At 37.1% G+C, this 15,816-nt stretch overlaps 1 protein-coding gene across 9 annotated transcripts in view; it reads left to right on the top strand.

Moving 5' to 3' along the window:
- FERMT2 (FERM domain containing kindlin 2) overlaps positions 1-15,816 on the top strand; it is a 100,791-nt gene that overhangs the window by 76,080 nt on the left and 8,895 nt on the right. For all 9 annotated transcript variants that reach the window (XM_058293418.2, XM_058293416.2, XM_012518664.4 and 6 more), the window contains 4 exons: positions 1,079-1,186; positions 4,070-4,204; positions 5,871-5,920; positions 7,135-7,259. In XM_058293418.2, coding sequence (XP_058149401.1) covers positions 1,079-1,186; positions 4,070-4,204; positions 5,871-5,920; positions 7,135-7,259 — 418 coding nt within the window. The remainder of the gene's footprint in view (positions 1-1,078; positions 1,187-4,069; positions 4,205-5,870; positions 5,921-7,134; positions 7,260-15,816) is intronic.

Here is a 15,816-nt window from a genome sequence, read left to right on the forward strand (position 1 = left end):
CTCATTGGGTATGCAGCTCCACAGTGAGTGAGGTGTTGTGCAAATTAATTAATCTACTCTCTTGATTACACCATTTTTGTGTGGCAAGTTGCACTTACAATCCTGAAAAGCACAAAATAGTTCTCCCTTACTTTAATAACTTCAATTAGGTTTCTTATGTTAAAGACTAATGTCTAATGCTTAGTTCACTAGAAAATAACATAGAGTCTATTTCTAATACTGAGTAATTATTTTATAGCATATTTTAATGGGAGATTATATGTGGATATACATGTATGAAAATTCTATAGGTAACTTATAATTGAGTATTTAATGGTATGTAAAAATCAAAGAAAAAATGGTTATTAAGTTATCCTTGTCAAGCTTTAAAAGGAATAGACTTTTCAGTCTTTTGATGTTAACAGTATTAACATAATTAGTTGTGTATGTAATTAGCAGTATGAATTATATATTTGAATGTGGTTAAAAGGGGAACTTTTAGGTTGTATGTATGGTACTAGCATAAATTTTTTTTTAATCCACGAACTGCACAACACAGTGAACCCTAAGTTAAACCATGGACTACAGTTAATAGTACAGCTGTAAAAATGTGCTTTCATCAGTTATAACAAATATACCACTCTAATGCCAGGTTCTAAGAATAGGGTGGTCTACAGGAGTCCTGTATTTTATGTGTGATTGTTCTGTAAACCAGTCCCTTCTCTAATTAAAAAAAAAAACTAGCTAGAAAAATGACTGTGACACAGCATTATGAATGTCATTAACAGAACTGAAGTATATTTGAATGTGGTTAAAAGGGAGACATTTTAAGTTGTGTGCTATTAGAAAAAATTTTAAAGACACTCTATAGAGCTTTAACACAGTGAACCCTATTATAAAGAGTGGACTATAAGTAATAGAACAATTATAAAAATGGTCTTTTATGAATAGTAACAAATGCTCCACACTAATACAAGAATGGTATGTGGAAACTCTGTATTTTATGCATGATTTTTCTGTAAGTCCTACAACTTCTCTAATTTTTAAAAAGATACAAACAAAAAATTATATTACCAAAAAAACTTCTCTTCTGCTACAGTATGATGCAATCCGAATCAATCAGCTTTATGAACAGGCTAAATGGGCTATTCTTCTAGAAGAAATTGAATGCACAGAAGAAGAAATGATGATGTTTGCAGCTTTGCAGGTAAATAGTGGAGAAAATTGGTAAATGGGACTTGTGGGAGGGAAAAGTATGAGGTTATTTTTAAATATAAATATAGGAAAGTGATATAGTAATCCCAGTAGCATTTTGATAGCTAGATTTACTTTTAGTGTGTAGAAAGTGAGTAGACACTTTGGAAAGCAAAATGAGTATATGAATTTAATATTTTGTCTTATTTAAGAATTGATATTAAGTTGGTATACTTAATAGGTACTTATTTGTATTGTATAGAAGAAAAATTAGGCCCCCCCTATATTAGCTTAAAGCTAACTAGTTTCCTTTTTGAAATGAAATTACCTATTAAAAATCAGATTTCTGAAGTACAGTTTACTGCATAGTACCCATACACAACTGGGGATGATAGGAAATTTTGTAAAATAGGTTATAGATGAAAAACCTCTTATGAACATAAAATTTTAAGAGACTAAGGAAACTGAACATAAGTAGGTTTTCAAAATGATACACCTTAAAGAATTTCAAATAGATAGCTAATGTTTTTCTTAGATTAAAACAGTGTTTTTCCAAATGTCCTTGCATACCAATTAAAAGTTTCAGATTTATGGTGGGGCTTGTTAAAAAATGAATTGTCCACCTCATTAATGCTACTCCCTCTAATAAAATAGCTTTAGAGTAAAATCACAAATCCACATTTTTAGAGACACTGAGGTCCAGTGAGTTTCAGATTAATCTTTCTTACATCTCAGCTATCTGAAATAACAAAAGAACAGGAAGCAATGGTGACATCCAGGTATGAAATGCTTTCACTATAAAGGGGATTTCATTTTTTTCCTTAAAAAAAAAAGCATTCTCATTATTCCTAATGCTCTTATATATTCAGACTCAAAAAGTTATCTTTTAAAGAGCAAGAAAGAAGAGAGTTGAGAAGAAATATAGACAAGGAAAATCCTTGTTGACAGGTGTAATTGTTTAATCACTTATTTTCTGGAGACCAGCTTTGACAAGGGAATCAACTGGATGAGTCAGGCTATCTGAAGAATTTCTCGAATTAAATTTTGGAGCAATTATATTGAGATTTCCTCCCTTGTTTATGACACCTCTCTCACTTTGAATATGGGCTCATAATTTTCCAGTGGAAATTTGGATAATGACAGAATAGTAATACATATAAATTCTCTATATTCAAGATCTGATTTTATTGTGCCATTCTTCTTTTTATCTTATTACTGTAATACATGCCCCCCCCCCTTTTTTTTTTAAGGCAATAGGTGCATAAAGGTATCTGGTACATAGGTACTCAAAAAGCATTTGTTGGATAAGTGTATACAGTGGTATTTTCACAAAACTGGGATTATTCTGTATCTCTCTTTCCCGTCCCCGCTTAATAAATTGTGGATATTCTCCTTCAGTGCAGTGGAAACATCTCAGAGACCATGGATTTTAATTCATGGAGAGTGGTCCCAAAACATAGTCCTCCCTGAACCATTTTAGATTATAGATTTAATGTGAGGATTTTGAACTACAGATCTCCTGAGTTGTTAGAAGCCTTCCCAAAGACTGATTTGAAGGTTGTAGGGAACCATCTGGTACCAGAAGAAATCCATTTGTAAGTATGGAGAGGAAATGCCTCATATTTTTTATTCAGACATAGCCCTACACTCTGAACTATCCTCCCCCCAGGGTTTTTTGTTCCTCATATGAAAAAATAGAGGTAAAATGAAACAAAATAATTAAGAGAAAGAAGCTGTGGATGAAAAATAAAGTAGAGAAGTTAATAATGTTGTATCTAAAGCACTTGGGTCCAAATATGTGTGTGGCTTTTCATGGATGTGCCATGGACCTTTAAAAAAGCAAAGCTGGATTTCATGACAAGTCCCATTCATAGCCAGGGTTTCAGTTGGACTTATATAAGGAAGCTTTTGCATTAGAATCACTTCCTAAGGGCCTCGACCTACCTTACTTTCCATGATTTGTGAACACAGAACTTTCTGCCACAATAAGTCTCGTTTTGGCACAACTAAGATATAGCCAGAGACTGTTCATTATTAATTCACTAAATCCTTAAACACAGAGGAACAGCATTTAGTTCATTAAATGTACCCATGAATATATTTTACTCGTTGAATGAATATTGCAGGAATTTGGTATGTTATATAGTGTTTTGGAATGTTAACTGATTGACTTAAATGTAATTTGGAATAAAAACCACTCTTAATATTTCACATTGAAATCTAATAGGTTTTTGGTATTTGTTCAAATCACTTAAGTATTTAAAGTAATGACTGATTATGTCTATACCCAAAGGTTTCTCTATATATATATATAAGGATAGTTATCACTATTCGTATCACATATGTATGGTCATCTTTGTGTATTTTTGCATTTACTCACATGTAAACATAATCTTCCTATCTTATTCTTACATAACTAAATATATAAAAATGTTTTCAGCCTTAAGTTGAAGATGGAGAAAAAGTGGAGCTTTAGCTTTCAACATAATGGCGATAACTGTGTTCCTTCTTGTAGTTAATAGAAGTAATGTAAAGTAATTAAAGTTAATCCATTTCTAAAAATACTGTGCATATTCTGTTCATTATTCATTGATAAGTCCTGTTCTAGATACAAGGGGGTTGGGGTGGGGGGTGGGTTGTAAAAAAATCTCTAGTCATGTAGAGCTTAATGGAGGAATGGTTGACTTTTAAGTCTGTTAAATCATTTGCATATGTCCAAAAATACTTCATTCCCTGGATATTTCTTAGTATGTCTAGGACATTGATCTCAGGTGCAGTGTTCTTCCTGGGCACATTAGATGATGGGAAGCATTCAATACAGATACAGATAGTAATTTCGTTTTAAAGTTGTTAATAATTATAACAATTTTAATCTAAGTGTCATTTCTGATTTCAGTATCATATCAATAAGCTGTCAATCATGACATCAGAGAATCATTTGAACAACAGTGACAAAGAAGTTGATGAAGTTGATGCTGCCCTTTCAGACCTGGAGATCACTTTGGAAGGGGGTAAAACATCAACAATTTTGGTAAGTTATATCTTTTTACCTACTAAGTTAGTTTGAATCAATGGTGTCAAAACATTGTATTTAGAAAGATGCTTGTCTCTGTGGATTTAGGGTCTCATGATATATTTGGACAGTTGGGAAAAGTCAGATGTTCATTTATCAGGGACTTTTGGAAAAAAATTTCAGTGACTATTGATACTCAGTGAATACCATTCAGGTCTCTTGCTCCAACACAGTAAAGAAAGAGCCTTTGATATTCTGTAAATTCTTAAAAGTGGGAAGGGAAATGGATGTGGCTTAACCAATCGGGCTCCCGTCTACCATATAGGAGGTCCAGGGTTCGATGTCCAGGGCCTCCTGGTGAGGGCAAGCTGGCCCACACAGAGTGCCAGCCCAAGGAGGAATGACGCCCTGTGCAGTGGTGCCACCCTGTGTGGGAATACTGCCCAGCGCAGGAAAGCCACCCCACATAGGAGTTCTGGCCGATGCAGAGAGCTGGCGCAGCAAGATGGCACAACAAGAGATACAGAGGAGAGAAAATAAGATGTAGCAGAAGAGGAAGTTGAGGTGGCTCAAGAAAGTAATCACCTCTCTCCCACTCTGGAAGGTCCCAGGATCAGTTTCCTGGAGCCGCTTAATGAGAATATAAGCAGACACAGAAGAACACACAGCGAATGGACACAGAGAGCAGAGGAGGGAGGGGGGGATAAATAAAATAAATCTTAAAAAAAAACCAAAAGTGATAAGAGAACATTTCTTATCAAATTTAGTGATCTGTTTTTGAAATATTGCAAAAAGAGAAGAATAGACATCAGGAAAAATTTTAAATGCTAAATCTTAGGAATTAGTAATTGCTAAAGAAACACTTATCTCAGGTCTGCCTTGATTTACAAAATTACCTAGAAATAACAATATATTCATGTGGGTTATACAAATTGCTATTTTAGTCAAGTTTTTTCTATCATTTAGAAATGTCTTTGTACCAAGAATATATATAGTCCATACCATTTAACATGGTATCTTTTACAATATTTAGAATTTGTATTTTAAGTAATTTTATTTGTTTGATAAATAAGATGGTTCTTCCCCTCAATTAGAGGTGGGAGGGACATTACCATCCCAGAAACCTCAGGATTGGGGAATGAACTTTGGAATAAAATAGACTTACTGGTATTCTACTATAGACCTACTGTGATTCTAGCAATGGAAAAAACTATCATTAATGTGGAGACAGTGGCCACAGGAGGTTCTGAGGGCAGTGAGAGGGAAAAACAAGTGCAGTATGGGACATTTTTAGGACTTGGGAATTGTCCTGAATGATATTGCAATGACAGACACAAGCCATTATATTTCTTGTCATAACTTACAAAATTGTGCAGGAGAGAGTGTAAACTACAGTGTAAACTGTAATCTATGTTTAGTGGCAGTGCTCCAAAATGTGTTCATTAATTGCAGTGAATGTACCACACTAATGAGGGATGTTTTTAATGTGGGAAATTATGAGATGTGGAGAATGGGCCATGTGGGAATCCCCTATATTTTTTATGTAACATTATGTAATCTAAGTATCTTTAAAAAAAAATTTTTTTTTAAAAGATGGTTCTTGATACCAGGTACCAAACATTAGAACAAATTCCAAATTTCAAAAAAAAGAAAAAGGAAAAAAATGATTTAATTCTCTTCCTAGGGTGACATCACTTCCATTCCTGAACTTGCTGACTATATTAAAGTTTTCAAGTAAGTACAAAAAGGGGAGAGATTACAAATAATAATAAGTAACAAGTGTTAGTTTTATTTATAGTCACATTCATGTTATTGAAGATTGACATTTGTAAAAGTTGCATTTACCAATTAGATATACTAATTTCTAATCAGAGAAACTAAAATCCTTACCAAATTAAAATGGTATTATTCTAAGTTGTTTGATTTGATAAATTTTAAAAAAAAAGAAAGATTGTGAAACCTGGATTTCATTCATATAGATACTGAAACATAGTAATACAGTAGTAGCATGTCAGTCTAAAGCTTCCTCTAGGTCCTCAGGTGAAAGCAGTATGTAAACTGGTTATTCTTTTGTTCAGAGCACCAGATTCTGTTAAATTCTTTTCATTTGTTCATGGGATATTTTGCATTAAGGTTCCAGTATATCTTGAGACTTTTAAACAATCTAGTCATGTTCTGCAGAATCAAGAGAGCAGAGCATTGAAACAGGGAGATGGAAAGTAGGCATTGTGAAATACACTTTTTCTACTGTATAAAATTTAAAGCCATTAGGGAATAAATCATTTACTGTAGCTGAGTATATGATGAATATTTAACAGCTCAAATATGTAGCATTTCTGAGACAAGGGAAGATTTCAGATGCCACTGCCCAATCTCCTTTTCCTTCCCTTTTTATATTCCTTTTTCACCTACTTCTACCTTTCCTTATCCACTGGTGATTCTGCCTCCACTTCTGCTACATTTGACACTGGTGTAGCAAGTTAATGTCATCATTGAAATATATCCCTGAGAGAGATAAGCACGTCCTGTCATGCTAAGTAAACTTAGTTCTTCATAGAGGCTCCAAAGGCAACCTGTATTACAGCACACCCATGAAGTGTAGGTAATTATGAGGCCCAGGAAACTTCAGATACTGACATTTGCTTTTCTTTTCCTGTCATTTCCATATGACCTGCTTGTAATAGATGAGATGAATACAGCTGATAAATACTGGAATATTGGCCCTACTCCTTTCTCCTCCATCTCTTCCCTGTGTAATCTTCCTGAGTAGATTGATTGAGGAGAGAGGGACAGCAATACTGAATATAAGACGCTCGCCAAAAGGCACTGGTTTCAGCATATGTATACCTTGGCCCTAGACTTTTAATACTATGAAACTTTACTGCTGAGAAAGTGTTGATAAAGTTACTTTAAAAGTGGTTTTTCTTTTAATTCTATTTGACACTTAGGCCAAAAAAGCTGACTCTAAAAGGTTACAAGCAATATTGGTGTACCTTTAAAGATACATCTATTTCTTGCTATAAGAGCAGAGAAGAATCCAGTGGCACACCAGCTCATCAAATGAACCTAAGAGGTAAGCAAAGTTTTGGCATGACCAGCGTTGATGGTGGAATATCTATTGGTGAATACTAAATAAAGTTCCCTTTGCTGGGAGAATTTTTTTTTTAAGTTTCTTTACTCTTAAAGTCTATTTTATTGGATAGTAATATAGCTTCCCCAGCTCTCTTGGTTAGTACGGGCATGGTATATTTTTTCTTATCCTTTCACTTTCAGCCAACTTGTGTCTTTGAATTTAAGGTAAATCTCTTATATAGAACCTACAGGTGATCATGTTTTTTGTGTTTTTTTTAATCCATTTGCCTTTTGACGGGTGTGGGGGGGTGGTATTTACTTTTAAAATAACTAGTGAGGAGCGGATGTGGCTCAAGTGGTTAAGTGCCTGCTTCCCACATGGGAGGTCCTGTGTTTCATCCCAGTGCCTCCTAAAAACAAAAAGAAACAAGCAAACAAACAAACAAAAACATCTCAGGAGAGCTGATGTGGCTCAGTGGTTGAACACTGGCTTCCCACATACTGAGGTCCCAGGTTCAATCCCTGGCACCTCAGAGGGAAAAAAAATGTACTGCTAATGCAGGACACTTTCTTCTGCTATTTTGCTATTTAATCTTTGTAAGTCATATGTTTTTTGACCCTGAGTTCTTCCATTAATGCCTACTTCCATATTTACTTGATATTTTTGTTTTGTACTGTTTTGACTCCTTTATTTTTTCTCTCTATATATTTCATGTATTTTCTTTATGGTTACCATGGGGCTAAAATTTAACCTTCTAAATATAGAACAATCATGTTTGATTTAATACTAACTTAGCTTCATTAGTATATACAAATTTTTTATATTACCATACCTCTCTGCCCACCCCCACCTTTTTGTTTTACTTGTTACAAATTATATCTTTATACATTATATCTCTAAAACCATAGACTTATTGTTATTTTTATACATTTGTATCTTAGGACATGTAATAAGTAAAAAGCAGAGATAAATAGCACAAAATATACAATATAGTATCACTGGTATTTATAATTATCCATATGGCAACCTTTGCTGGCACACATATCTTTATGCCACTTCAGTTGATTGGTGTCTCTTCCTTGCAGCCTGAACAGCTTCCTTTATCATTGTTTGTAAGGCAAGTGTAGTGGGCATCATGTCTCTCAGCTTTTGTTTATCTGGGAATGTCTTAATACTTCCCTAGGTTTTGTGTGCTTTTTTGTTTTTTTCATATTGTATTAATAATTGTTCTCCCTCATTTTCAAGTCATATTTTGTCTTACACTGCACTGGTCAAGGCAAGGCAGTACAGGATAAAGTGATAAGAAGTATGGATGGTTTTACAATTTCTTGTATTACTTTTCCTCTTTTTTTAAGATTTTAAATTTATTTCTCTCCCCTTCCCCCCTGTTGTCTGCTCTCTGTGTCCGTTTTGCTGTGTGTTCTTCTGCGTCCCAGCGGCACTGGGAAACTGCATCTCCTTTTTGTTGCGTCACCTTGCTATGTCAGCTTTCCTTGTGTGCAGCGCCACTTCTGGGAGGGCTGTGCTTTTTTCATGTGGGGTGCACTCCTTGTGTGGGGGGCTTCCCTATGCCGAGACGCCCCTATGTGGCACGGCACTCCTTGCTCATGGCTGCACTGTGCGTGGGCCAGCTTACCACATGAGTCAGGAGGCCCTGGGTTTGAACCCTGGGCCTCCCATATGGTAAGTGGACATTCTTTTATCAGTTGAGCCACTTCAGCTTCCCTTTCCCTAGATTTTGAAAGACAGTCTTGCTGAATACAAAATTCTTGGTTGGCAGTTCTTTCAGCACTTAAATAATTTGTCCCACTGCATTCTTCCCTCCATGGTTCCTGACGAGAAATCTGCACTTAATTTTATTGGCCTTCCCTTGTACATAACACTTTGTTTCACTCTTGTAGCTTTTCAGAGCTCTCCCCTAGTCCTTATTCAGCAGTTTGACTACCATGTATCTGGATGTGGTTCTCTCCAAGTTTATACTGCTGGAGATTCATTGTGCTTCTTGAATGTGCATATTCATAGCTTTCCTTAAATTTGGGAAGTTTTCTATCATCATTTCTTTGAATATTAATCTATCCCTGTCTCTTCTCTCCTTTTGAGACTGTCTTGATGGTATTGCACAGGTTTATCTTAGGCTCTTCTTGCTTTTTAAAATTTTTTGTTCTTTCTGCTTCTCACCCTGAATTAATTTCAGTTGTCTTTTTTTCAGATTCACTGGTTCTTCTGCCAGGTCCAAGCTGCTATTGAAACCCTCCTGGGAATTTTCAGTTATTTTGATTTTCAACTCCTGTATGCTTGGTTCCTCTCAAAAATTTCTCTCTTTATTGAGATTCTCATATTGCTCACTCATTGTTTCCTGATATCCTTTAGTTCTTTCTCTGTGTTTTCCTTTATCTCCTTGAGCATTTTGAGTATCATTTTTTAAAATTTTTTGTCTGGATGCCCAAAATCAGATATTCTTCATTGATGGTCTCTGAATTTTTATCTTATTCCTTTGGATGGGGCATAATTTCCTCTTTGTCTTGTAATATTTTGTTGCACACTGCATTTTAATATTTTTAAGTATTAACTGTGGTAGTCCCTGAGCTGTCTGTTCCTTAAGTTTGTGTCCATCTAGTGATAAGACAGATTTCCTTGAGTGCCAAGAGCTAACAAAAATAAACCAAAGCAAAAAACACCTTCTATAATCTTTGCAAATTGACTCTGCTGTTGGCTTGTGCTTTCTTGTCAGAGTTTAATTCTCCTGTTTAGAAGATCAGCCTGAGGCAAATGTGTGAAGTGCAAGGTCCTCCATTTTTTTTTTTTTGGTCCTGAGCCTAAGGTTTGTGCTTTCTCTTGGCTTTGGGAATTCCCCATTCTCAAGTATTTGAATGTCCCTTTACTTCCAATGAAATATACTTTGTTCCCTATGGGTGCTTTCTTTTATGACTTAAATTCTTCACCCCAGGCCACCAAGACTTGTTTCTTATATTTTGTTTTCTGTCTACAAACTGTCTCCGCCAGCAGGGCATGTTCTGAGAGGGTGCCAGGTATGTTTCCTAGTTCAGTGGATCGCTTTGTCTCTTGATAGATTGGTGTGGACATACAGGCACCCCAGTGTATGCATGGGGGCTACTCTGCCCCCTCAGGAACAGAATCAGGGGCTCCAATAGCAGTGCAGGCTGGCACCACAGGTTTCTCCTTTTTTTTTTTTTAAGATTTATTTATTCCTCCCCCTCCCTTGTTGCTTGTGCTCGCTCTCTGCTCTGTGTCCATTTGCTGTATACTCTCTTTATCTGGCCATCTTTTCTTAAGGAGGCGCCAGGAACCAAACCTGGGGCCTCCCATGTGGGGAGGAGGCACTCAGTTGCTTGAGCCACCTCCACTCCATGCTTTGTTGTCTTTCTCATTGAGTTTCCTCTATGTCTCCTTAGTTGCATCAGCTTGTTGCATCAGCTTGCCACACCAGCTGTCTTTCTTGCTTGTCTTCTCCAGGAGACACCAGGAACCAAACCCAGGACCTGCCATGCAGTAGCTCAATCGCTTGAACCACATCTGCTTCCCTGTCCCACCACTTTTAAAGCATTGTTTTCTTGATTCAACCCTCACCCACTTACTGCAAACCTATTTTTGAGGAAGATGGTTCTCCCAGTTTTTGGTAGTTGTTTGAAGAGTCTCTGGGGCTACAGCTCCCTTGTCATGTCAGTTTTGAGGTAGTGTTCTGGGAGTCATTCCTAGGAGCTCAACCCATCTCTCCTTGAAGTAAATTTTGCATGTACATATATTATTGTACGTAAAGCAATTTGCCTTTCTAACTAAAAATAGTTACGTTTGGACAAAAGCACCAAAGAAAAGGGCCCCTGATTCATTTCACTAAAATGATTCTCCAAATAATTTCATTTATCACTTAAAATACCCTGAGATACTTTTTCTGATCTTACTACATGCACATTAGGCTTTTTAAAGTTCATTTCAAGAAATGAACTTTAAAAATCTCTACCCTTATACATCAGCTCTGCTAAGTGATTATCAAACTGTTGCTTTTCAGTTATCTACATTTCATAAATTGGAGAACTTCAGTCCTGAGTAGAAGATTTCTATTCCCATGTATTAGAATTCTGTAATTTTTCCTGAAGTATTTAATCAGGTTCACTGTCTCCCTGAGTCACATAAATTTAACTTTTGTGTGTCTGCCATTATTTATTTCTTTTCGTATCAGTTATACCTTTCTTTCTGCTTCCCTTCTAAGCACCCATGATTAGCTTAGGCAGCCTCCTCTTGACTTAAAGGTTAGATTTATCTTCTGGCCCCTGATTTATCCTTAATCTCCCTTTATGATTGAGAAGCCAAGTTGTGATATGAGGTGATAAACTTGTAAACAGTTTTCATGCCATCTCTCTCAAATCCTCCCAGAGGAGTACTTCCCAACACATCACACTGATGAAGATAATAGTAGAATAGGAATCAAATGGCCTGGATTGTGCTCTGCTGCTGAACAAGACTTGTGGTTTCAGACAGGTAACATTTCTGGGCCTCATCATTCTTTGAGAAATGAGAATGTTGGACAAGATATTAAGGCCCCTGTATTATCAGCCAAAGGTGTGCTGATACAAAATACCAGAAATTGATTGGTTTTTATAAAGGGTGTTTATCTGGGGTAGAAGCTTACAGATACCAGGTCATAAGCTAAGTTACTTCCCTCATCAAAGTCTATTTTCACATGTTGGAGTAAGATGGCTGCCGACATCTGCGAGGGTTCAGGCTTCCTGGGTTCTTCCCTTCCAGGGTCTTGCCTCTCTCTAGGTTCGGGGTTCCTCTCTTCCCAGGGCTTGCTTCTGTTTCCTCTGTAAGCTTACTTCCTGGGATTCCAGCTTAACGCTTTATTATCAAACTCCAGCATCAAAAACCTCAACTCTGTCCTTTGCCATGCCTTTTATCTGTGAGTCCCTACCCACCAAGGGGCAGGCACTCAATCCCCTGATGACATGGCTCAATCAAAGCCCTAATCATCACTTAATCATGCCCATGTACAGACCAGATTATAAACATAATCCAATATCTGTTTTTGGAATTCATAACCATATCAAACTGCTGCAGCTCCTTAGAGATCTAAAATGCAAAGATTTTAAAAATTTAATTCAGGAAATATCGATAATTGAAATCTTTCTGTGGGCTATGACCTATCTTACTAGACACACAAGGAAGAACAAGTTACACTCCTGTCTCTTAAGATATAGAGCATGTGGGGGAGAATTATAGTTCTTGGTAATAAAGTAATGAGTACTGGAGCCAAAGGAGCAAGGGTCAGAGTTGCTGAAGAATAAGTCTTCCTTGAAGGTGGAGGGCATCAGGAGAGACTTCTTTGGGGGAAATTATGTCTGAGTTGAGATCCTAAGGAGGGAAATTGAGATCTGTGGATGAAAGAATGAGAGTTGGTAAAAGAACATTCCTGTCAAAGAAACTGGTAGACTAAAATGCCTGGAGAAAATGTCAGGAACTGCAGGGCTTTCAAGCTGCTGGAAAATTACTTAAAGGTGAGGATGAATATTTCCTTACTAGCTTTTGATCTGATTCCTGCTAATATGAGAGATAATCGCAGAAGAAATTGGGAAGAGTTAGATGATAAAGACAATATTAAGGAGATTGTTTTTTGAACTGGCAGCAGTAAAGTCCCACTGAAGAGTTATTAGCACAAAAATGACAGGATCGTTCAGGGATATCTATTTGAAGATCACATATAGGCCATTGGATCAGCTAGATATTATATGGTGGCAATTTTAGTATTAATGGTAAATGCCACCATTGAAATGGTTGTCTGTAAATGAGAGAAGCCCAGGAACAGAAACCTGTAGATCACCTGTGTTTAAGGGACAGAGCAGGTAAGAGGAAGAAGAGCTTGCAAAGGAAAAAAACAAAATATGTAGGACGACCATGGAAATGAGGTATGATGGATGCTAAGGTAACATTTTCAAAAAGGACATGATACAGAGAGGTATGATAGTGTAAAGAAAGCAAAGCCTCCACAGAATATAGCCACACGGAGTGACCTTGAGGAGGACAGGGTTTGATAGATGTCAGTGGGGTTTGAGTATGAAATCTAAAGTACAGTAATTGAGAAATACGAAACAAGGACTTTTTAATGAACCTTGTCTCTGAAGAGGAGGGGGAAAGAGCGCAATAACAAGAAAGAGTAGTGTTTTGTATTTAAGATGGAAAAGACTCAAGGAAGTTAAATGTTGATAGAAAAATGACAGAGAGAGAGAAATGTAGAGTGGATTTCCTTGATGGAACAAGGTTTCTGAGATGGTCGGTAGACTTAGAGCCCACTTAGATAGCAGACCCCGTAGGACGAGAGATACCTCTTCCACTGAGTGGAAATGAGAGTAACTTGGCTTCTCTGGGATAGTGGCAGGAAGCTGAGCAACTTCATTTCTGATGGCTTTCGTTTTCTTTGAGAAACTTAATAGGTGAGATTGTCTCCTGAAAGTAAGCAACAGGAGGAGGTTTGAGATTTGAAGTAGACATTTTTGATAAAAATCTGTGTCACAGAAAGATTGCCAGTGTTGAGGGCCAGGTTGAAGCTGGTATCCATGAACTTTAGTGAAACCTCTCTGGTCATGATGTTCTGTGATTCCCTTCTCGGCAGTACTCAGCACTCTGAATATAGAAGATGAATGGTTGTACTGAACTAGGGCTGAGGTTTTGCTAAGTGGGTATAATGCAAAAACCGTGAATCTAGGAAGTTGGAGATGATTATCTGTTACAAGGATCCAAGCTGGGGGGGGAGGGGTGGGTAGTAAAAACATTCCTGATGGGAAAAAGGCAGGAGTTTGAAGAGAGCAAGGGAAATTGCTGACTGTGATTGCATTTAACAATTGGGAGGTATAATAATTGGGTAACAACAAAGTCAAGCATGTTGCTATCAAAGTACTAGGTGAAATGGCCTGGAGTGAACGTTGGCCATGATTTGCTTCTAGGCCTCTCCTAGTACCTGAGTTACCACCCACCTTTGTCTCTCGTTTTAGTTTTCCTTTACAAAGAGACTTTTTTATAGGATTAGTATTAATTTTAAAAAGGGGGTGGGGAGAATCCACCAAATTGAACATCCTAGAAGTTGTTTCTGGAGAGGAGAACAAAGAGGGCCTCACCTTTATATTCTATTGCCTTTATTTACTTCTTAAGACATTTACATGAAGGGGGAAAATGACAATTTGGATATCCGTTCTTTCTAAGTGATAAATATGTGGATTTTATTATCTTTGTTCTTTTACATTCTGTGCTAGAAGAAGTTGCTCCAGTACAATGAGCTAGGCACAGCAAACAATTTTACTAGTTTAAGATTTCCTTATACAGCCTACTGGATTACCTCAAGACATAGAGGTGTGACATGAACCTAAGCACAGACAATTTAGAATACCTTTTTAGGAAGCTTTGACATGTTCATTATCTTATTTATCTTTATAACATCCCTATGAGGTAGATTTCAAGGTCAGGAAATTGGATCTTAGAAAAATTAAATAAATTTCCCATAGCTATTAAGTGGTAGAAAAAGGTCTAAAACCAAATCTGTTTGACTGCAGAGTTCTTTGCCACCACTGGTTACTACTTTCTTACGCCAACTTAAATACCCCATTATTTAAGTAGGTATATGGTCAATAAATCTGTTTTCTCTTCTGTAAAGCCACCAATTAATGCTTTAATAGTGCTGATTACAGATTCTTACAACTTATACATATATGTATTCCTGAAAACTTGCCTATAAAGTGGAATTCTGAGCTCTCTATTGTTATTTTCAGAGTGGCTTCCCCAGTATATAAATATATATTATTACCTTCTTTAGCAGATGTTTTAAAAATATTTTGGATAAAGTTAACTTATGAACTGAGTCATATCTATAAATAAAAGATTTTTGTGCAAATGGTAACTACTTTGTAAGTATGAATATTGTTTATAATAAGTGTTCGATTATGGAAAGAGGCATGTGCCATAGACCCACCAATTAGATCAGGAGCTCCTGTTCCCTTTAAGATTTATTTATTATTATTTTTTTTTCAGTTTCTTTCCCCTCCCCGACACCCCACCCCACCCCCCACCCCCGTTGTCTGTTCTCTGTGTCCATTCACTGTGTCGTCTTTTGTGTCCGCTTGTACCCTTGTCAGCGGCACCGGGAATCTTTGTCTCTTTCAGTTGTGTCATCTTGCTGCATCAGCTCTCTGTGTGTGCGTCACCATTCCTGGGCACCCTGCGCTTTTTTCTCGTGGGGTGACCCTCCTTACGGGGCGCACTCCTTGCATGTGGGGCTCCCCTACGTGGGGGACACCCAGGGCACTCCTTGCACGCATCAGCACTGTGCATGGGCCAGCTCACCACATGGGTCAGTAGGCCCTGGGTTTGAACCCTGGACCTCCCATGTGGTAGGCGGATGCTCTTATCAGTTGAGCCAAATCCGCTTCCCTCCTGTTAACTTTTAATAAGACACTTTTCCTTCTCTCAGTCAACCAAGCTGTGTGAATTTTAAGGGCCACATTTTTTTTTTCAATTATAAGGGCAGACTGTATGCCTTTCCTCTGTATCAGGT

This window comes from Dasypus novemcinctus, chromosome 3 (assembly GCF_030445035.2).
Source record: "Dasypus novemcinctus isolate mDasNov1 chromosome 3, mDasNov1.1.hap2, whole genome shotgun sequence".
NCBI classification, from domain to species: Eukaryota; Metazoa; Chordata; class Mammalia; order Cingulata; family Dasypodidae; genus Dasypus; species Dasypus novemcinctus.